At 44.0% G+C, this 22,114-nt stretch overlaps 1 protein-coding gene and 1 pseudogene across 3 annotated transcripts in view; both read right to left on the reverse strand.

The window, feature by feature from the left end:
• JPH1 (junctophilin 1) overlaps positions 1 to 7,151 on the reverse strand; it is an 86,866-nt gene extending 79,715 nt beyond the window's left edge. For all 3 annotated transcript variants that reach the window (XM_066266342.1, XM_066266340.1, XM_066266341.1), the window contains exons 1-2: positions 6,510 to 7,151; positions 293 to 1,052 (exon numbers count right to left, since the gene is read on the reverse strand). In XM_066266342.1, the coding sequence (XP_066122439.1) occupies positions 293 to 1,052; positions 6,510 to 6,888 (1,139 nt within the window). In that variant the 5' untranslated portion in view covers positions 6,889 to 7,151. The remainder of the gene's footprint in view (positions 1 to 292; positions 1,053 to 6,509) is intronic.
• A 10,536-nt stretch (positions 7,152 to 17,687) lies between these two features.
• Positions 17,688 to 17,756, reverse strand: LOC136332590 (small nucleolar RNA U3; annotated as a pseudogene).
• Between the last annotated feature and the right edge of the window lie 4,358 nt (positions 17,757 to 22,114).

Genomic DNA, 22,114 nt, shown 5'->3' on the forward strand with positions numbered 1-22,114 from the left:
CTGTCCTCGCAAAATGAACTCAAAGTCTACATGAACACCACTTTAAGGATTGGGGAAGTAATTTATAACAGGAAGGGGATCTCAGTGCGCCTTCAATGCTTTTTTGCTGATGCAAAGTTTCAGAACAGTGCAGGTACATATCCGACTCTAATTCTACTGGGCTTCATCATTTGCCACCTTTGATTCTGGTGGTGGCAGGATCTACTGGCAATGTCTGCAACGGACCAACAAACACACTTTGACACGGCACTGTCCGGAACGACCCAGAACCACGTGCCCCGGGTTCACATACCTTGAATTGGCTATTTCCACTTTTGTTCTTGCCATGGCGGCTGCCCTTTGAGCGCCTTCGATGGCTCTGTCCACTTTCTCCCTAGTTTTTGTGCTTCTTATCGGGATAAGCTGCTTCCTTATTCCACGGACCAGAATATTATTTTTGTATTTCCCCTCTTCCTTGGAGCCGTCGGGAAACACTGTGCAGCCGTAGCCATGCCTCTTGTTGTTGACCCATTCACCCTCGTACTTCATGCCATTGGAGCGCTCGCTGATGCCGAAGCCATTGCGCTTGTCATTCTTCCACTCGCCCATGTAGGTTTCCGTGGTGGTGGCGTCCACGTGGTCTTCCACTGGGCAAAAATCGCAGTCAACGTCGCCGAAGCTGATGGTGGAGTTGGCATCGCTGGAGCTAATTCTGCTCATGGCCGCATCGCTACGGACCGAGCTGCGCTTGCTGGAGATGGAAGACTTGGATTCAGACTTGCGAATTTTCATACTTCCCAGGAGGGAGCCCCGGCGGAAGAGGCCGCCCTTCTTCTTGCCCGCGAGTTCAGCGTCTGCGTGGAAGTTGAGCACGAAGCCGCCGCGGGTGCCGGCCGGGCTGTCGGCGGCGGCCGCGGCGTCGTGGAGCACACTGCCGTTGCTCTGCTCGCTGCGCAGCGAGGCCAGCGAAGTGCGCAGGGGCGAGCGGATCACCGTGGCCATGCCGTAGGGCACGCTCTGGCGCACGCCATAGCCGTGCCGCATGCCGCCGGCCCACTGGCCCTGGTAGGTACCTTCGAGAGACCAAAGCACAGCGTGAGTCCAGGGTCCAGGGCGCTTGCATTTTGCAAGTGCAGGCCGTGCACTTGACAGCCAGGCACGCGGGGAAACTGGGCCCAAGGTCAAATCCCACATCCTCCCCAATCAACTCAAAGAGATTCTTTCCATTTGTGAATCTCCGCTCTGTAATTTTGTGACTATATGACTTTTGGAACTGTATAGGATTTTCCAAAAGGCATTTTTACTTTTCCTCTAAAAATTTATACCAGTTTAAGATGAAATCACTACTTTCGAATACCAAGGATGTTCATTGGAAAACTGTCATCCCTGAAATTAACGCATCAGAAATCCCTCTTATCATCTTAAATTATTTAAATGTCTGCTAGGCTGTACACCTAAAACGAATATAATATTGAATGTTAAAAAAATTAAAAAGTAAAAAAGACAAAAAGAAAGCCCTTTGAAAGGCAGTGCCATCATAGAAGACAGAAATGAGATCTACTTGTGCATTTTATTGTAATTTTACTATTAATTATTCTAATTTAGCTGGAAAACCTCTGTCTATATAATAGTCCGACAAGATCAAAAACTTAAAATTATTAAGGCACGGGCGAGCAAACAAATTGTTTTAAATTTTCTTTCTACCATGTTCACCATTTTGGAAGGATGGGGAAAACTTTAATATTTAGGGTTATTACATTTGGATGAAACCTTTTGTGGTAGGAATGATTTGACAAATATACTATCTATCCTGAAAATAGTGAACTATCATAAAAAAGAAATGGGCAATTTGTTTTAACATTGTGTACTTACTTCCAGGTGAAAAGGTTAATTTGTCCCATATTGGTGATGGATGCTAACTAGACTCATTGTGGGTGATCACTGGATAACTTCATGCACCTGAAACTAATATGTCATTTATAGCTATACATACATATATATATATATATATATATATATATATATATATATATATACACACACATTAAAAAAAAAGATTTGTATCATATTACTTGCTACATTTCTACTTTCTCCTGGCCATGAGATTTCCCTAGCCTCTGTGACTACATGGTGACTCACACCAAGTACTAGCATTAGGGAATTCATCTCACAGCAAAAGGTGTGTTTGATGTGTTCTTTAAAATGTTATGATACTAGATCATTTTTTTCAATAAATATTATGACTCTTCAGGAATAAGATAACATCTAAAGTATTTATGTTCAGTAAGGTTGTCTATTAAATAAACAAATTAGCAGACATATAAAAATAACCTGGTGCAGATTTTTAAATAACTTTAGGAAGACATGAATGTTAAAATTTGGGAATTTAGAATTTTCTTTTCAAAAACCAAGGCCATTTCCTTTCATTAAAGGCTAAATTTAAATTATAGTACATTCCTTGGAAATATTGGGTATGGGAAACTTTGTAAAGTATATGATTGTCTAACCATTAACTGTACACCTGAAACTAATAAAGAATAATATTGAATGTACACTGTAATTGAAAAAAATTTAAAAATTAAATAATTTAAACACATTATAGCTAATTTATACAAAATAATTTTAAAATTAAAGTACTTCACCAAACAAAGCTATGTGGAAATTTTAAGATGCAATTATTTCTGTATTCATAATTCACAGGATCAAAGAAAATAAATCATTAATACAGTCCATCTTGACCTCTTTATTTCTGATTTTACAGATCTACCTTGAAGTCGTTTTTCATGTTTTTTAAATTGTCACACACAGAAGATGTCCATTGTGTGGCATACATTTCATTTTATCATTCTGAGCAAAAATGCTGATAGTCTTATGTCACTGTGTTAACAAAGGCTGCACTTAAAAGTTAAAACCATAATGGCTCCCAAATCAAACGTTTTGACTAATTTCAAGAATACCTTCTCTATTTTGTTGTATTTATGTCATATAAACAGACAACAGCAGTGCAACAATGAAATACTAAGTAGGTGTGGTGCTGTGAAGGACATTTGCTGGGAAGATGTGAAATTCTTAACCAGACATCTATGAACTTCTGAGGAGGTGGGCAAGCCATAGCTTTCTTAAACCAATATACCCACAAGGGCAGGGTAGTTATAAAACATTTTAGGGTAAGAAACTTCCTACTGAATACTAGCCATCTTAAAACATCACCACCTTAACAGGGAAGGAAACTTAATTATTAGGAAATGCCAACTTTGACTTTTTCTTTGCCTATATAGATAAAATTTAATTCTAGGATAAAAGTTATACAACCTGACTTACATATTCTAAAACAAACTACCTTATTTTAAATATTTTGTTTGTTTTAAAAGGGACACTATAATTATATCCTTCTAATTTCTCAAAGAACTTCCAAAGGTGCTGTTTGAATCAGTAAGTATTTACAGTTTAAATTGCAACCATACCATCCTAGTAAATGTCTAACACTGAGAGAACATTAACAGCTAGTTTCCTTAAAATGCTATCTCCAAAATTAAGACTAATATTTTGAATTTCCACAGAGTTGTTGCTTGAAAATCTAAGCAGTTTAAAGTGACAGCAATAATTAGAAATTTTAGGTATACTGATTAACTGTCAAGTAGGGAAGGCACTGGCCACATTCCCATCGTATTGTGTTAAGTACATGGAAGAATTCCTCCATGGATGTGATAGAAATCAATTACAGTCAAATTTTTAGTAGTTCATCTGAAATTTAGAATAGGTTTAGTTTAGTCAGTGAACCTAGAAAAAGGGGCTCTATTTCTTTATGAAGCAGGTTCTGCTGCTCAAATAAGCTCTAATTGGGTCCTCTTGACTCCTTAAAAGGTAGATGCAGCTTTCACAAGTGTAAATCTGATTTTTATGGGTTTTATTTTAAATTATGTTCTATGATTTTTCATCTGGGAGCTCATTTTCTACATAGATTCATATTGGTGTGGAAGGCATCCAGTTCATAATGAGTTCCGGTCAAATCAAGACTATTGTATGCCACATTTATGTTTATATGTTACACATGTGTGTGTGCAAGTATGCATACGGATAATAACACTGTGCCTTCCTAGACATTTCCAGTAGTTTTATGACAGGTGGGGAAAAAAATGAAGTACGGCAGATCAGAATTTGCACCAAAAATGGAATCCAGAATTCAACTTGGATTTTATGAGGATGGTACCAATTTATTCTACTGTAATATTCAAGGGGTTTCTATTCAGCAACACTTCACACACAAATCACTGATAAATCATATGACACATCTCACATGGAATGACTACCTCTTTCTTCCTCTAACTTAATGTTACCACAAAATACATGGAATCATATTTTCCCTAAGTCTGACAGAGGGGGGTTCAGAGATGGACATACAGTCGTGTAGAGGCAAAAACAAACAAACAACCCAAGCTAACTCAAGTAAGAATAGGGAAAGTGATATTTCCTATTTGAGCCTTGATACAAAATAAATAATGACAAACTTCTACTCAGAACCCCTTATATGATTATGATATAATTAGATAGAATGACAAATGAAAGAAAGCAGGAAATCGCCTTGCTCAGAGTCAATCACAATTTTAAAATTTCCTTCCCTTTTTAATTGGTAGCATTTTTTTTTTTTTTTTTTTAGAAAAAGAAAACCATTGTCCTAGTGATGCCAAATTTTAAGGTTAAATAAAAAACTTTTTTTTTTTTAAACACAGGGCAGATTATTGGTAAGGTCATCCTGGACACTTACTTGAGCTTCTACATACAGAGAGGGCCTTCACTGTGCTCTCTTTATATATTTTGATTACTAGGTATAATAAATACTCTAAACCAAGAGATTTCCTTTAATGAGTAGTAATTTTAAAAGAAGACTTATTTTTAACCTTCCCAAACTGAAGAGAAATGTCCAAAGCCTTCCTGAAAGATTATAAAATGATGCATACATTTTAAAAATAAATACTGTGTTCCACTTCTGAGCATGGAATTTAGTTATACTGAAGACCTGGAGCTTCCTGTAAAATCCAATCACAAGCTAACACATTGGTAGGGCTGCCAACCAAGGCACCCTATGCCCATTCAAAACGTTTTAAGGGCCCTAATTAACTACTGTGGAAATTGGGATTCAAGCAGCTCAAATACAAGTAATCAAGAAAGGTTTTTTCCTTCCTTCCTTTTAATCCATGAGAACTATATCCTTTTTTATACTGTAGGATGAAAAGATGTCCTTTTAAGCAAATCCTACCATTCTGTTTTGCATTTGAAACACTGCCCGTGTTCTGAGTAAGTGAAGTGTACAAATTGTATAAGCTTTTATATAAGCAACGACATAACTGGGCTGGAGAAACTTTTAATTGGATCCCTTTAATATCCTCCAAATCTGAGATGCCTAATTCCAAGAGGTGGCATCCCCTCCTACAACCCTTTCCAACTAACTATAAAGTTTATTATGAGGAAATGTATTTTGACAAAGCACAAGTCATTCATCCTTCTCAGCTTACTACACAAGGAAATTCACCAGGTTCTGACACCTGTTTCAATAATGTATTCTCCTAATTGAAAGAAAAAGTCTGCTCTACTACATAATTTTTTACAAATACTGTTAAATATTAAAATAAGGCAAGTTTTGTTCACAGCGAGCAGTAGGTCATACATATTCGTGTACATCAGTTTGGGGCACTGCCATTCTCAGGAGTAAAACAGCTGCTAACTTAACAACTTGGGATTTTATACCTCTCAAATGTATTTTTTAAAATGTAGAGTTCCTTGTTCCTTTCTAAAATGTGTTCCTAGTAATTTGCCTACAGATCTCCGGGTCAACAACGACTACCATTCTTCTGACCAAACACCAATATTTTAAGGAACCGAATGAAAACTAGTAACAAAACAGCACACCTGCACCAGGAGGCCCTCCGCTTCCACAACTAGGATGTTTCCTAAAACACCCCAAATAAGGCACCGTTCCCCCACATCCTAGTTATGAGGTTTTGGCTTCTATCTTTAGGCTACTAGAGGACCAGCAGCGAAATACGACTCCACGTGAAACCAATCCCGGAGCGGTCAGCACTGACCGCCAGCCTCGCAAGCCCAGGACACTCGCTCTAACTCCACGGGAGTGGCGATTTCAAACCCGGTCGGGAGAGGGAGGGATCAGGAACGTAATGTGACGGGCTCAAGTGACAGCGTCCTCTCTCCAGCCCAACCCTCCCGGGCGGTGCTTCCTCCCGGTGGCAGTGCTGCGCTGGCGCCCGCCAGGTATATTCACGCCTGGCCGCGCCGGTTGTGGACACAGCGCCCGCTCCCAGAACCTGGTCCTATCCAACCCTCGCTTACCAGTTGCGTCCCAGCGCACCCCCTGGGGGAGGGCCGGCGCAGAAGGTGGGTGGGAGCTGGCCCAGATGTTTTGGCGGGTTTAGGACACGTGCGCCTGGCGTCCCTCTCTCCCCGACCCCCGCTGCCCCGCAGCCACGGCCAAGCCCACCGCACCAGCCCGCCCAGCCGCCTGCGACGCCGCTCACCTCCGTCCCCGTAGGTCTCCACGCCGTACCCGTCCTGCAGCCCGTTACTCCAGGTCCCCTCGTAGCGAGCGGGGGTGCACAGGCTCTGCCGGACCCCGTAGCGCCCCTTGAAACCATGTGACCACTCCCCCCGGTACATCCACTTGCCCTTCGTCTCCACCCCCAGCCCGTGCCGCTTGCCCTGCGCCCAGTAGCCCTGGTAGGTGTTGCCGCTGGGCCAGGTGTAGCCTCCGACCACCTCGAAGCCGTGCGACCAGGAGCCCGAGTACTCGCCCTGGCCCTTGGGCCCCGTGCAGATGCCATGCCCGTGCGCCTTGCCCTCCTCCCAGCCGCCGCAGTAGGTGCCGCCATCGTCGAAGTCGAACCTTCCGCCCGTCATTCGGGGGGCAGCCCCGGCGCGCTCCCCGCGGGGGCACGGACGCGGGCAGAGCTGGGCACGGCAGGGTGCAGCTCGGCGGTGCGGGCCCGGCGGGCGAACACACGACAGCGCCCCGGGCAGCTCGCGCCGCCGCTCGGCTCCAGTCCGACGCCGCCCCCGTCCTCCCCTCTTCTTTCGCCGCCACCGCCACCGCCACCGCCGCCTTCCTCCTCCTCCTCCCCCTTCGCCGCCGCCGCCGCCGCCCTGGCCAGCGCCGCGCGCGAGAGGACAGCCCCGGCTCCGGAGCGGACCTTCAGCTGCTCCCGCCCGCCCACGTGAGCCGGGCGCCGCCCCACGCCCGCCCCTGTCCCCTCCCCGGGCGCCGAGGCCCGGCCCCGCCGCGCTCCCGCTCCACCGGGCCCTACCCCCAGCGCCCGGCTGCCAGGCCTCCCGCGGGGGGCGGGGGGCAGGGGGCGCGCGTGTGCTCGCGCAGGGGTGTGTGGTGGTAGGGCGAGTGTCCCTAGGGGAGCGTGACAGTCCCCACCTGGAGATGAAGGCGCGGCTGCATGCGTGGAGTCAGCTCGCAGGTGGCAGAGCCTCCTGGGTTTGTGCTCGGGGTTTATCACGGTGGTTAAGCGCCTCTAAGTGCCGCCACGTGTGTGTTGAGGGAAAAGTCCTCCGTGCGTGTTTGTCTGCATGGGGTTTGTAATTGCATTTTTTCGGCATTCCAACTTGTGTTCTGTTGCATTTGTCATGCTCAGCTGTCTGTCGTCATGACTTAATATCTCCTGGATATATAGTATGTTTGCCTGTGATTTAAATCGATGGCAGCCTAGATATAATTGTGCAGGCTGTTCTTTTACACCTACCCATTTCAAAGCACGCGTGTTTGCATTTATTTCATGAAGATGCAGGGGAGAGCCATGCAGTTTGAAAAAGCAGAGACTCAATTGGTTAGTTTTTTTTCTCAGTAATAATGGGATAGTTCTTTTGAATCTGTCTTTGCGGCAGAATAGGCTATTTCTGTGGACATCAGAGCCCACTCCCCTTAATACCTCATTTGTTCTTCTAACAACCTTAGAAATTCTTCAGCCTGTAGCTGTCTGTGTGCCCAGCAGGCAGACGGCTCAGTCTGTGTATATTGGGAAAGTGTCTGGAATGTACACCTGGGACCTCTCCACTGGTAGCCACAGTTTAAGAAAGTAAACAGAAGCTTTCAAGGAGGTCTCTGAGAAGTAAAACACTGCTCTAAATTTACAAAGAGTCTGTGACCTACAAAACCGGGGACAGGTGTCAGCTGATCTTTCCAGCTACAACTCTGCTTGGTTGAATTCAATTTCAACAACTCTTTTAAACTTGTAAACCTTGATTTTAGCATCTTCCACACAGCAGTGAGAAGAGTTGCATTTCCCTTCCTGGGTTAGATGATGATGGAGTATACTGTGGGTGCTGTGCAAAGCTAGGAGTTAGAGGCTTGGTAACAGGCAAGATGAATCAGTCAGTGTTGTCTCTGGTAAGAGCAGGCATTGGTCTCAACCTTACCCTCAAAATGCCTATGGGAGACACTTCTTTGTGTCACAGCCAGAGTCTTAGGCTGGCCTCTTGAGGACACGCTTTGCAGAGTATTCCTGGTATTCCTCAGGCTGAGAGGCTTTGGGATGACTGAGCGAGCATCAGCAGCTGCCAAACATTCTCCAATAGGTATTTGATTATCAGATAAAAATACAAAGACAGGTGTCAGGGAAGACAGCAGGGAAAAGTCGACTAAACTGCACAGAAAAGGAACTGAAATTGACCTTGATTGCCTTCATCTCAGGACTGGAGTGGGCCTTTTCCGGCTTATTTGGCTGAAATGCCGAACGAAAAATCTCAGTTTACACAGAACCGAATCACCAAAGAGAATTAGAAACCCTCATCTGTGGTGCTGCCCGCACAGCTGCCAGGAATAGTGCTTACCCTAGTGGCCTGAAATAATTCCGCATCTTGCTCAGCATCTCACCATGGGCTGGGGATTGATTTAGGCCACTGGGAAAAGGAGGGCCTGGACTTTGCAGCTGAACCATTACTGCGTTTCTCTGTTAAGGGATATGCCAGGATCCGCAGCTAGCATAGCATTTCCATCTTTTCGGGGGTTTTGTTTCATAAGAGAAACAATGTGGTTGCTAAGACAACATTTTTTTCTCTCTCTTAAAACTGGCTTTCTTCGCAGAGTGTACCCTTTGTCCCTTGAGGATATATTTTTGGACCTACCCATATGTGTTGGCTCCATATAGGAACATTTAACAACTATGCTTTTGTTTGCCGGCATGGTGGAAATATTGAATAATTTTTACTTTTCCTAATTATCACACAAATGATGAATTTTCTGGAATATACTGCACAGAGCAAGTTTCTGACTTCTGTGAGAGACGTCTAGTCCAACTATTATGATGGACACAGGATCGTGGTTCACATACATCTGGGTAGAAAGTGGAAATTTGGGGAGGATAAAGATACTGTCATTTATCTCTTAATCTTTTTCTCTTGCTATCCCTAATAATGCCTTCCCTGGAAGGAACCTTCATTAAAAGAGAAATTCCACCACCAACTATCTATTAAGTTTCAAGTAATCTTAATTGTAACTTGACCCTGCCACTGTCTCTCTTTGTGGAAGAAAATTATTACTGAATACTTGGTACCTTAGTGAACAATTTTTGGCAAGGTCATAATACAAGCCATGCTCCCATTTACCTGCTGCCAACACAGTGAAATGTTTCCCCAGTTGCATTGATGTGATCATTGATGTCAGGGTTCAGGTTCAATGGTAATGGTTGGAGAAGACGGGAGAGTGAGCTAGGAAGAGGCGGCCAGAATGGTGAATGGCGGAGAGTAGGCAGTGGAATAACGTTGCATTTACTGGTCAGAGTTAGTAATGTCCTTATTTTCCCTCTCACTCTGAACCTTTGCCCTGGATAAGGGGGAGTTGAATTTAGCTTTAAGAAGGGATTAGTAAGAAGAGAATGTGAATGTTGGTTTGACAGGTGGGGTGGGGGAGGCCATTAAAGCCCGGGGGCCAACAACCACTCTTGCAGTTTCTCTTCTTCCTGTTCAAACCCAGCTATTAGAGACTGCCGTTCTAGAAAGCTTTGTAACCAAAGGTAAGCTGTTTTTGGGTGTGAATCTCTAGTAACATGTTGGTGAGGCTGTTTTACTTAGAGTTTATTCCTTTTTTAAATGAAGGTATTTAAAAACTTACTAGTGACTTAATTTTATTTATATATTAGAATTATTGAGAATTTTAAGACATTTAAAAATGACAGAAAGCTTATCTGCCAGTATTTACTGTTTAAAGGGTGTGATGCCAAATGTGTAAAAAGGCACATGCAATGAAAATTACTTGATGTAGTATATGTCAAAATGAGCATTACTAGTACCTTTGAAAATAAAGCATTCAAAAAAATTTAAGAAATTTGTCTACAATAAATACAGAAATCAAGAAATAGGGTCATATAAACTTTGCAGACTGCAGAGGAAGTGAATTCCAAAATGAGTGGTTTTTAAAACTTGGAAGGCGATTGCTGTGTGCCAGATTCGGTGCTGAGCTTTTTACCTACATTAATTCATTTAACTCTCACAATGACCCATGTGAGTAGTACTAGTATTGCAAGCATTTCACAGGACATTTATGTGCCCAAGATCATTTAAAGCAGAAATGGTTGAGCAGAAATTCAAACCCAGGTCTCTCTGGCTCTAAAGGCAGTTCTTTTTTATTACTCTCCTGCTCTGGAGCAAGAGAGCTTTCAAATCGGGGGAGGAAGCCCTCTGGGAAGTGAGCAAAAAGGGGTGGTGAAGATGACTTTTCTTATTTTTTAGAACAGCTGCCGGATGAATGGTAATGCTACTGTTTAGCATTAAAGAAATGGAGAAACAAGAGTAAGTTACAGAGGTTGGGAAGATAGGTTCATTTAGGAGGGCATCATCTAGAAATATATCTCAGAGATGTCCAGTAGGCAGTTGGGTCAAGAACTAAAAATTAAAGAGTCAATAAGGACAGGCATAGCTCAGTGGTACTGCGGGCTCGGTTCCAGAGCACTGCAATAAAGTGAGTATCACAGTATGCAAGTTGTAATCTTTTTTCTGGTGGAGGTCTTGCCTTTGATATGTAAAAAAATGCAACGTCTGTAAAGTGCAGTCCAGTGATACACAATGAAACGAGGTCTGCCTGTAAGTAACTGTTGTTTTTCTCCTCCGACAGCCACTGCTCAGTAGCACCTCCTTCTGAGACTGGCGCTATTCACTCACGCCATAGGAGCAGATCTTGTCTCCATCTTCTCCAGGTCACTCCCCTGTGTTCATCCATGCTGAAGGATTGATCTACTCTTTCCCCACATTCTGTCTCCTGCCATTGTTCCAGGCAGCTCCATCCTGGCCTCAGACTTTATCTTAAAGTCTTCAGACACAGCCTGGACCTTACCTTGACCCCCATGTAAACCAATCCTGAAAACAGACCTTGACACCCCCACTCTTTGGCAACACTTTCATCTTTCCCACTCGCTGAATAAACCATTGACTTGTATCAAAGTCTCTGCTCTTTTGATGCCGCCCTGTCCTCCTGGCCCTACCCTGCTCTGCCTGAAAACCCTATGAGTCATTTCTACCACACTGTCCTTGCTGTAGTGACCTCCCGCTGCATTTGCCCACCCATTTCCCAACCCCAAGCCACCGTTTCCCATCCCCTATTCCTGGGAAGCCCCTTCTGGAGAAAATCACACCATCTACCAGTTACCATTGCAAATTATGGGTGCAGACCTCAGACCCATCCTTCCACAAGGTACTGCCATCTCTTCCCATAGGACTTCCATTTGCCTGTGACTGTCCCCAGGCTCCTCTCAGCTCCAGGTCCTTCCTCCTCAGAGAGGCAGAGCCAACATATGGGACCCCTGCCCTCTTTTCCCCCTCTTCAGAACTTAACATCAGTACCAATATCCTTCCTCTCCCCACCCACCCCAACCCAGAGGAAAAAAAGATGTCCTTTTTCTCTCCAGGTTCCAGGTCAGTTCCTTCCCTCTTTTCAATACACTGTAATTCCTTTTCCTCCACCCATCAGACACGCGCATGCATCCTCCATGTGAGGGCTGTCCTCATTTCCAGGTCCTGCTCGAACCCCCTGTCCTCCGTGTCTGCTCTTGAAGCTGCAGACCTCCTCGAAAGAGTATGTCACATTCGAGTGTTTACCGTCCACCACTCATTCTTGTGCCACTCAATTTGGTTTCTGTCCCTACCAGTATAGTGGAGCTTATCTAGCCATTGTGGAACCGCCTAGTTGACATATGTCTCTTAGTTCTCATTCTGTTAGAGTCATGAACACATATCCCCCTTGGCTTCTCTAAAACCCCTACGGCTCCCCTCTTCCTTACTCACTTCTTCCGCTGGCTCCTGTCCTGTGTAGTTTGCTCCTTATCCCTTTCTGCTCTCCTTAATTTTAGGTTATCATTGTGTTCTAGGCATGAGTTTCATGATACCAGAATTCTGTAACATTGTGAATACCTGCTAGCTTATCTTGTACAACTAGGCAATCCTGTCCTCAGCGCAAAAGTCTAATTTAGAACTAGTCTAATTCCAACATAAAAACACCAGCTGGGCCTTACTTAAGTCTCAAGGGCAGTGCTTTGGTTTCTTCCCCTGACACGTCCTTTGTGGCTCTCTGCCTCCTCTTCCTAATGGGCAGGGCTCCACATGGACTCCAACAGCAAGTGTCCAGTGATGAGGGTTTCAAGGAAGTTCTAACAATAAGAAAGTGATGACAGAATCAAGTCGGGGAGGGCGGGGCTTAAAAGAGCTAGTAAGCCTGAAGCCACAGAGTGAGTTGCAGGTCTGTATGGAAGACCTAGCACCTGAAACAAACCACAAAATATGTGTGTATGCCCATGTACGTATCTATGATGACTGGTTTAGGCTTGAAGACACAGAGAAGTAAGGCTCAGACCTTCCTCTTAAGGGTATAAAACATCTCTAAGGAGGCGGGAGATAAAAATACAAATAATGAAAGTACACAGGAGATGACTATAAGTACCAAGTAAGTGCCCACAGTCCTAAGAGTTCAGAGCCCAGAGTGGTTTTTGTGGGCTGCTATGGTCGAAGCTGTTTGGGGGCACCACAGGCATATTGTTTAGCTTTGTGGATAAAGTGGAAAGGGCATCCTTCCGGACATCTCTGAAGGAGTGATCTTAAGAGACACCTACAGGGAGAAGAAATGAGGGATCCCATGTCTGTGACAGATGGAAGAGACCTCCTGGAAAAGACCTCCCTGGGGCCTGGGGAGGCAAGATGGCAAGCTCATCTTTCTCGTGATACTCTGAAAATCAGAATGCTTTATTCTGAAGATATGAAGATATGGGGGCAACTCAGTATTTGAAATAGCACAACTTGGGGGTGGCAAGGGAACATAAAAGTATATTTGGGAGTGTTGGTATTGAGATGGTGAGAGTTGTGAACATTGATGAGCTAATGTTTTCCTGAAGAGTTGAATAAAGAAGGGAGGAGGCACACAGTACTTCAGAGAGCACACCAGGAGTAAACAGCTGTAAGTGATGGTAGTGGAAGGAGAGACAGGAAATCAATTAGGCAGTAAAAGAAATGCCAGTTCTGACTAGGGAAGGAAGGGTCCCAAGGGCTCTGGAGAGGGACTTGAAACAATCGTCAGTAATAGAAAAGGCTTTTTCTAACTGGGACACGTGGATGGTCTGTCGTTGCTAAGGGTTGCAGTCCCAGTCCACATGTCACCTCCACGGCACACCTCAAAGCTCTTGTTGGGTTCTTCAGACACTGATTGCATTCCAGATAAAGCTTAAATTCCTCTTCCTTTCCTTACACACATACATTCTCACATTTTTGTCCTGTCTTGCATTTCACTATTACTTTCATGTGGCAAGTCCTTTATAAAGCTCACTGAGAAGTAGGAACCCCCCACGGGGCAGCCTGCTCAGGTGCAGGGAGGAGGGTGCATACCAGGCAGCTTCTAGCTGCTGAGACTTCAGCTTAGCCACAGTGTTCATGCCACGCCATGCTCACCTGGGACATCCCTTCCAACTAAGAGACATTGTGCATCTGTGCCCTCCGACACACAAAAGGAACCAGGGCATCTGATAGGTCTAGTGCAGGGGTCTCAAACTCAACTCAGCATGTGGGCCACAGAGCAAGATCACAGCTGTTTGGCGGGCCGCACTAGGTCTACAAAAGGCAACTGTTACACAACACTTTTCTCACTGCAGTTGAAAACAAAAAAAAAATCAGTACAACAAGCACAATCGTACATGCAGCTTACTCAGTGTCACAAAACGACCAGAAACTGTAGTTTGCATCACAACTGCTGTTAACTAAGCTAATATCTAGCTAGGATGCTAGAGAAATGAAAAATACAAGTAGGCCCCTAGGCTTACTTAATTTTATCCAAAATATTTTGAACTTCGTGGATTAGTCTGTGGGCCGCACAAAATTGTTCGGTGGGCCGCATGCGGCCTACAGGCCGCGAGTTTGAGACCCCTGGTCTAGTGGATTCTGGAAGCAATGCATACAACACTTAGACACTGCACCAGCCTGTACACTGGCTGAGACAGATGGCACGCTGTCTGCTCTCAGAGGGCTCAGAGCAGGTGAGAGTTGTGCAGGAGGGCCCAGGCTGGGTTGTGGGCAGCCCTGCCTCTTGGGCCCTTTGGTGCGGTAGAACCTGTGGGTTTGGTGTTTGGTATCAAGGGTAAGGGAAGGTACAACATGAAGATTATTGTGAGCCCTAGTGGAAGAATCACATTGAAGGTCTAGGGCAGGGGTCCCCAAACTTTTTACACAGAGGGCCAGTTCACTGTCCCTCAGACCATTGGACAGCCGCCACATACAGTGTTCCTCTCACTGACCACCAATGAAAGAGGTGCCCCTTCCAGAAGTGTGGCAGGGGCCGGATAAATGGCCTCAGGGGGCTGCATGTGGCCCACAGGCCGTCGTTTCGGGATGCCTGGACTAGGGGATCTGAAGCAGGGCTGTGTCATCCGCAAAAGATATTTCTGTGGCTTTTAAGAAACAGTTTCTGGTAAGATCCTTGACCTTGGTAGTAAAGGGCCATAGGACATCAAGTGACCATTCATCTAGAGTTTCCCATTATGAGCTGGGACCAAGACAAAGACTGACCCAGAAGCAGTCTGTTGTGAGACAGACCCAAGATGTCCAGGGTCAAGCTGAGCAGGACCAGCAAGCATGAGCTGGAAGAACAGGTTGCCCAGACCCTCCATTCCCTGGGGAGGGACCCCTTCTCCAGCTCTCACCGGGGGAAGATTAGGGTTCTGTACAACTGGCAGCAGGAGGGAGAAAAGCCTGCTCTGGGTCTACAGATGGACAAGTTCAGGCCGTGGATGAAGCTGAAATGAATGGAGGATGCATTATAGCCACTTTGGAGTGTGTGTGGGAGTCTTTCCAAGGGTCAGAGCTATGGTGAACCTGGTCATCTATTTTGTGTGAAAGAAAATGTGGCCCAAGGTGGGAATGTGTGTAGATTTTCTAGACAATGGCCATCTGACCAGCGGCCTGGAAGGGACAGGACTGGAAGACAAGAGACGGGAAGGTCTAGGGTAGAGACATGCAGATGAATATACTGGGATGGACGGTACATGTGGACAGTTTTGTGCTGCATGTCAATGGCTTCCATAGGACCTAAATGGACAACTGGATGCAGTCACGTGATGGCAGCCACCCTTCCTCATCAGTCAGCCCTGCCCCAGAACAGGCGCTACATGAACTACTGGCCGTGGTGACAGAGATGGAGACTATATATGGCCCAACAGGAAGGACTCCCGTTTATCAAGGCGAGTGTAGCTACTGCTGCCTCTGTTCAACCTGCCAGCAACAGAAACCACTCCTTAAAATACCAGTCATCTACTTGGTGGCAAGTGGACTATGTTGGGCCCCTGCCAGCTCAGGAAAGCCAGTGGCCTCTCTAGGATCAGATGCCTGTTCTGGGTATAGGTTTGACTTTTCTGCCCATGGAGCCACAGTCTGTGACACCACTGTCCAGGAGCTTTTAGAATGCCTGCGTCACAGGTCTAGAATTTCACACAACAAAGCGGCTGATCAGGGGACTCACTTCACAGTGAGGGAGATGCCAAAGGGAGCCCTGACCATGAGTGTTACTACATTCTGCATTACCATACCCTCTATTATCTACAAGGGATATGAATGGTCTCTTAAATGTAGACCATTCATTTGTAGAATGAGGGAATGAAGGGTTTCCTAAAGGCACAGTTCAGAGGTGGTTATCTGCAAACATAGAGCGTGACCTTCAAGATGCAGCATATTTACTACATCAGGCTTCTAGGTTAGCACGATATTCCCAGTAGGAAAAACGTATGGACCTGGGAACTGATTGGTGGAAGTAAGTGCATCCCACTTATCATCACATCCAAATGACCTCCTCAACTATCCCCGCAGCTAGGGGCTCTGCAAGGTTCCCAGTGGACCTCACTTTTGCAAGAGGACAAAGTGAGTCCCATTGAACTGCAAATTCTGGCTGCTGCCTGGTAGTTGCTTTGACTCCTTATGCCCGGGGCTCAGCAGATGAAGAGGAGTCAACTTACTGGCAGGGATAATTGACTCTGGTGACCAGAAAGAGGCTTTTATCAATGGGGACAAAACGAAGGTGTGCAGAACCCACATGATCCATTGAGTGATTTCTGGTTCTCCATAGACCCCTCGTAGCTGTGAATGCGTGCGTGCAGCAAGCCCGCTTTGAGAAGGGCATGATGTTTCCAAGGGCTCAGACCTTCCAGGAATGAAGGTTTGGGTCACACCACCAGGTTAGCCACCACACCCTGCTGCTATGAGAGCTTATGGTGAGGAGGATTTAGAATGGAGAGAAGAAGATAAGCATATCAAGTTCCATGACCAACTGCAGAGATGGGGCTCCTCGTTGTCTCCTTAACTTTCCTTTTCTAAGCTTGCCCTCAAGGAGAGAGGTAGATGGGAGCTGCACTCCACACATGTGGAGAAGGGAATCTTTGTACTGGAAGGGGAGAGCGTGTTGGCCTTAGCTATGTGCACTGCTCAGATCGCCCTTCAAGAGAACGTGGAGCAAGGAGGGAGAGGGGTGAGCAGGCTCGAGCTGCTGCACCTTTGGGTCCTGGAGGGCTTTGTGCTGAGGCCATGCTCTACCTAGAACAGGCATGGCCAACATACGGCCCGTGGGCCAGATCTGGCCCGCGTAATGAGTTTATGCGGCCTGTGATTAAATTCTTAATGTTCCCCACTACTTTAAAATCTCAGCTACTCAGAAGCAGAAGAGTCTTTGATTATTGGAAATTGCGATATTTAAGAAGATAGTGATAAGTGGAAAAGAATTCCGCGTATGACTAATCTAGGGTTAACTTCCAATAATTGGTTGAATGGATTTGCAATACTTCTTTACTTTTAAAAATAATTCCATTATAAAGATTTACAACTTTTGTACTCGTCTGTACTCAATATGAACTGTTTGATGTTTAGTGGCGATGTGAAACCCACATTATTTTAGGCGGAGTTTGCCAGTGCGCACCCAAAGTCAAACAATTCGTTATTTTTGTGGTCAAGTGTGCTGAATCATGTGGCATTGTAGCATAGACAATAGCTGCAGTTGATAACTGAAAACGTGTCCAGGCTGTTTGTAAAACGAAATAATTGTTTTATTTGCGATATAATCCCTTCAAGCTCATTCTATTAATTAAATATTGTTTCCATTGATTGTGATACAGTTTGGATATTTATAGAATATGTAATTATTTTTATTAAAAAATATTTTTATTAAAATAATATTGTATATTAAAATTTTTTCACTCACATTTATTCATAAACAAATTACAAACTATAGAAATGATCCCTGAAAGTATAGTCTTATATAAAAAAATTACATAATAAAATTTTGTTTACTTAAACGAATTGTTTTTGTATTTAACATTTTTTAATTTTAATATTTTGTCTGGCCCGTGAAAAAAGTTTTCTTTCTAATCTGGCATGGGGGCAAAAACTGTTGGCCACCCCTGACCTAGACTCTCTCTAGCCAATAGCTGGCACAGTGGGATTGACAGAGCTGGGCAATTCCTCCTATGACAGGCTGATGGTGTGTTCTGTGCTCCCTGTTGACCTGGCTGAAACTTATTTAGAACTACATTGCAGGCTGAGGCTCCTCCACGTATGCAACCCTCCTTCCTTCCCTCTCCCTTTCATAGGTTTCAGACCTTCGTCGTGACCTAAAAGCTCTCCTCACCTACTCCTGCTTCTTCTGGCTTTTATCCTTCACATGGTTCCCACATCACTCCTTTGAATGTCTAATTCTGTCCTGGCAGCTGATTTTTGGAGACCCTGAACTGATATATCCAGTGATCTTTTAAAAATACCCACACATACAGATGCTCACACACATTTACAGGGGGTCCTTGATCAGAGAGATGAAAGTCTGACTCAGAACTTAATAAAATTGAATGGAAATTTAGATTTCATGATTCTTAAAAAGAGGAAACTCCCTCTGTACTGATATGAAAAAATCCCCAAGATCTATTAGCCACATTAAAGCAAGATACCGGTATATGTAAACTACTATATTTGTATGTAGACAAAAACCTGGAACGATTCAAAGAAAACAAAGGGGCAAGGGTGCCAATGCTCACTAATGAGCACTTTGATTTGTGTTCATTTTAAACCTTGATATTGTACTACTTATTCATAATTAAATTGAACTGTCAGACTTCAGTATCTTAGCATGTTATTTTTTTATTTTTCTGTTTAGGCAGCACCTAGTTCATTGTTATTGGTTGGTACAAACATCCCCATGCAGTTAGTACTATTTACATACTAAATTCACAGCACAACTCAAAACTCCGTGGAAGAATTATGCAGATTGACACAAAATGGAAATTCACTGGTTTAGACACTGAATTGAATTGAAGGGAGAGGTGGATGGATTTTTCTGCATTTAATAATTACTACCTATTGGGTTTTTTTGTGAATATGCAGAGGCATTTCAGGGCTTTTAGAGTCCCTAAAGTTTTTCTCTTTGTGCTTCCTAATATTTGAGTTCACAGAGTATTGATAGTGGATAACGATCATTTAAAAAAATTTTTTTTCAATTATAGTTGATAGTCCATATTATAGTAGTTTCAAGTGTATAGCACAGTTCTCAGATGTTGTTATTTTAACATTGATTTTAAAAATCAATACAGTACTTCATATGTGATTGAATGGAACTGCCTGTTGGCGTATGATCCAGTAACATGGGGTAGAGCAGTGAGTAGACCTCATGAATTTTAGGACCCTTGAAAACATGTGACCCAACTAGAAAAGGACTGTCTGGGTAATCCAGATGGCATGAGTGATTTTGGACTCACCAAACAATTGAGTACTTCACCGACCGTGAAGTACTGCTTGACTGTGTCAGAGTGGACCTTTAGAAGCCTCTAGCGGTATTCCAGTGTGTCAGTGCTGCCTTTTCTGCTGGTCTCAATGTTTTTCTCCTTCTGGAATGAAGTATGCACCACCATTCCTTCTTCAACGTTTCAGCCTAGGCTCAATTATTCTTTATTTTCATACCTCAGATGTATATAAAGTATTCCTTTAGGACTGACACTTCATCAAAATGCAGGTGAAAATGACCTTGGTGAGTATCTTCAATTCTAGCCTACATCCTCCCTTAGGAACATCTTTGAAAAAGACCTCATCACATATACTCTGAGAGCCTCCCTAGCAATTCCAAAGCATTTCTCTGATGAAAAGTCATTTCTGTGGGGCAATGTCTACAACTCCCCTGATGACAATCACAGGGGCACTTGTTAAATATTCACATGTCCAGGTCTCTCCCTTGATGAATGCTGATTCACTGGGTTTGAGTTGGGGCTTACGAGTCTTGTTTTCAATAATCACTCTGTTCTCCTGTGGACTGCCTTAGAGTCTACAAACTGATCAAATAAATTCAAAGTTGCCTGATACTAGTGATCCCAATAGAGCTCAATTTTCTTTTTTGACAGAGGCAATAAGAGAGTCAGAGAGAGGGACAGACAGACAGGAAGGGAGAGAGATGAGAAGCATCATTTTTTAATTGCAGCAACTTAGTTGGTCTTTGATTGCTTTCTCATATGTGCCTTGCCTAGAGGGCCTACAGCAGAGCGATTGATCCCTTGCTCAAGCCAGTGACCTTGGGCTCAAGCTAGCAACCTTGCGATTTCGAACCTGTGTCCTCCATGTCCCAGTCCGACACTCTATCTACTGTGGCACCACCTGGTCAGACAGGAGCTCATTTTTCTTGCATGAATTCAAAAGTACTATGTAAGAGCATGTCTCCTAAGGATGAATGTACGATCAATAGTGATGCTCACAAAATAAAACACACCATTAATGGGGCAGCCTTGAAACCTAGACCTTAACAAATATCTGATAACTCTAGTCAAGTTGGTGGACATGTAAGGTCTCTGTTCCTTGCCCAACATGTATGTCTTCAGTGTCGACCCAGGGAGGTGTGCTGTCTTTAGGGATCTCTGTCTCCTTCCTCAGGGCACAGGGTCTGGGCTAAGCTGGGAAGAGCTTACGGTTACCACACAGAAAAGTTTGCTGAGCCTCAGCTCTTATGCTTTCCAGCTAGTTTAGAGTTGTAGCTTTGATCCTGCTGGCAGATTTGTACAGACCTGGACTGGCTGGGCACTGTGGCAGCCGGGCATGCTGGCCTGCTCTCTGCTCCTGGTTATTGGCTCCTGGATTAGCTGGGTTTTCTGTCTGTCACTCCTGGGGATTTAGAGCAATGTTGAGATGGTGCTTAGGGCTGAACACACAGGAAGGAAATGTGCCCAAAGGATCTGGGGACCACCTCTCCATATTTAAAAAAATATGTCATATAGATAAAAATAAATATTTCCTTTCTATTATTTTGAGCAAATAATTTGTTGACTGCTGAATCACATATATCTTAAGAGCTCTTCTGTTCAAATAAAAGCTGAATTTTGCTGAAAAACCTGTAGCCTTTCTAGGCACTTTCCTACTGATTATGGTGTATATTCTGTCTGGGATTAGTGTCTCTGAGACTGCATGCAAGGACTCTTTCAGCTGGATTCTCTTTCATCTCAAAGGCCACATGTTACTTTTCCTCCTAATATTTCTTCATTCTTTCGGATTGTTCCATGTTAATGAAATCCATTAATTAAAAGACTTTAAAATGTTAGAAAAATCTAACTTCCTCTTTACAGCTTTTTTAGTGATGCGAATGTAATCTTCAGGTTTTCCTTTTGTTTATTTACTCAATGTAGACATAGTGGTCATCTTCTAAATGGGCTGTCCTCTAATGGCTAGGAAGTCGTTAATAACTGCCCTCATGGAATGTACAGTCTACTGGGTTGGAGAGGAGATATACTAAATCAGTACACCATTGAAAAGTGTGCTATATAAGAAAAAGTGCTGCTGTGAAAATAATATTGAGGGACACTTTTATTTAGATTTCAAGGTCAGGAAAGGCATATCCATCCATCCATCCATCCACCCACATATCCATCTGCCTGCCCATCCATCCATCCATCTATCCATCCATCCACCCACATATCCATCTGCCCATCCATCCATCCATCCATCCATCCATCCATCCATCCATCCATGTATTCATTTATCCACCCATCCATACATCCTTCCAACAGATATTGCTCAAATGCTTCTCTAACAGAGTGACATTGAAGCTGATCTCTGAAGGATGAGTAGGAGATATCTGGGAAAGTAAGTAGGAGATTAGCTTGAGATGAGGAAACAACTCTGAGCTAGAAAAGAGCCTGAGGAATGAGAGCAGACCAGGGTGCTCAGGCTCATTGAGCAAGAGAGAGAATCTTGGTGAGAGATGATAGTGGGCAGGAAGGTAGGGACCAGGACCTATTTGTGATCTTATTCTAAGAGCTCAATAAGAAATGATGTCTCTCAGTTACTTCACCTGAGCTGGGTTAGGGCAGAGACAGGAAAAGAGGGAGAGGGGAATTTTGGAAAAAAAATATGGAAAGGGTGCTGAATGCTAGCCTCTCCCTGCTGACACTGATACATAACCTGAAGCAAGATGTGACATCCCTGTTACAGAACAGTGTTTTTCAAACTTGAGAAATGCACCAATAGCTTTTAAGGTAAAACAAAAATGAATCCAAACCTCTTTCTCATCGTTATTTAAATAATATTGATTTAATTTGAACATATAATCATTGTTCATGGGTAATTAAATTTGTAAACAATAAAATAAGGC

The sequence above is a fragment of the Saccopteryx bilineata genome, chromosome 3, assembly GCF_036850765.1.
Source record: "Saccopteryx bilineata isolate mSacBil1 chromosome 3, mSacBil1_pri_phased_curated, whole genome shotgun sequence".
NCBI classification, from domain to species: Eukaryota; Metazoa; Chordata; class Mammalia; order Chiroptera; family Emballonuridae; genus Saccopteryx; species Saccopteryx bilineata.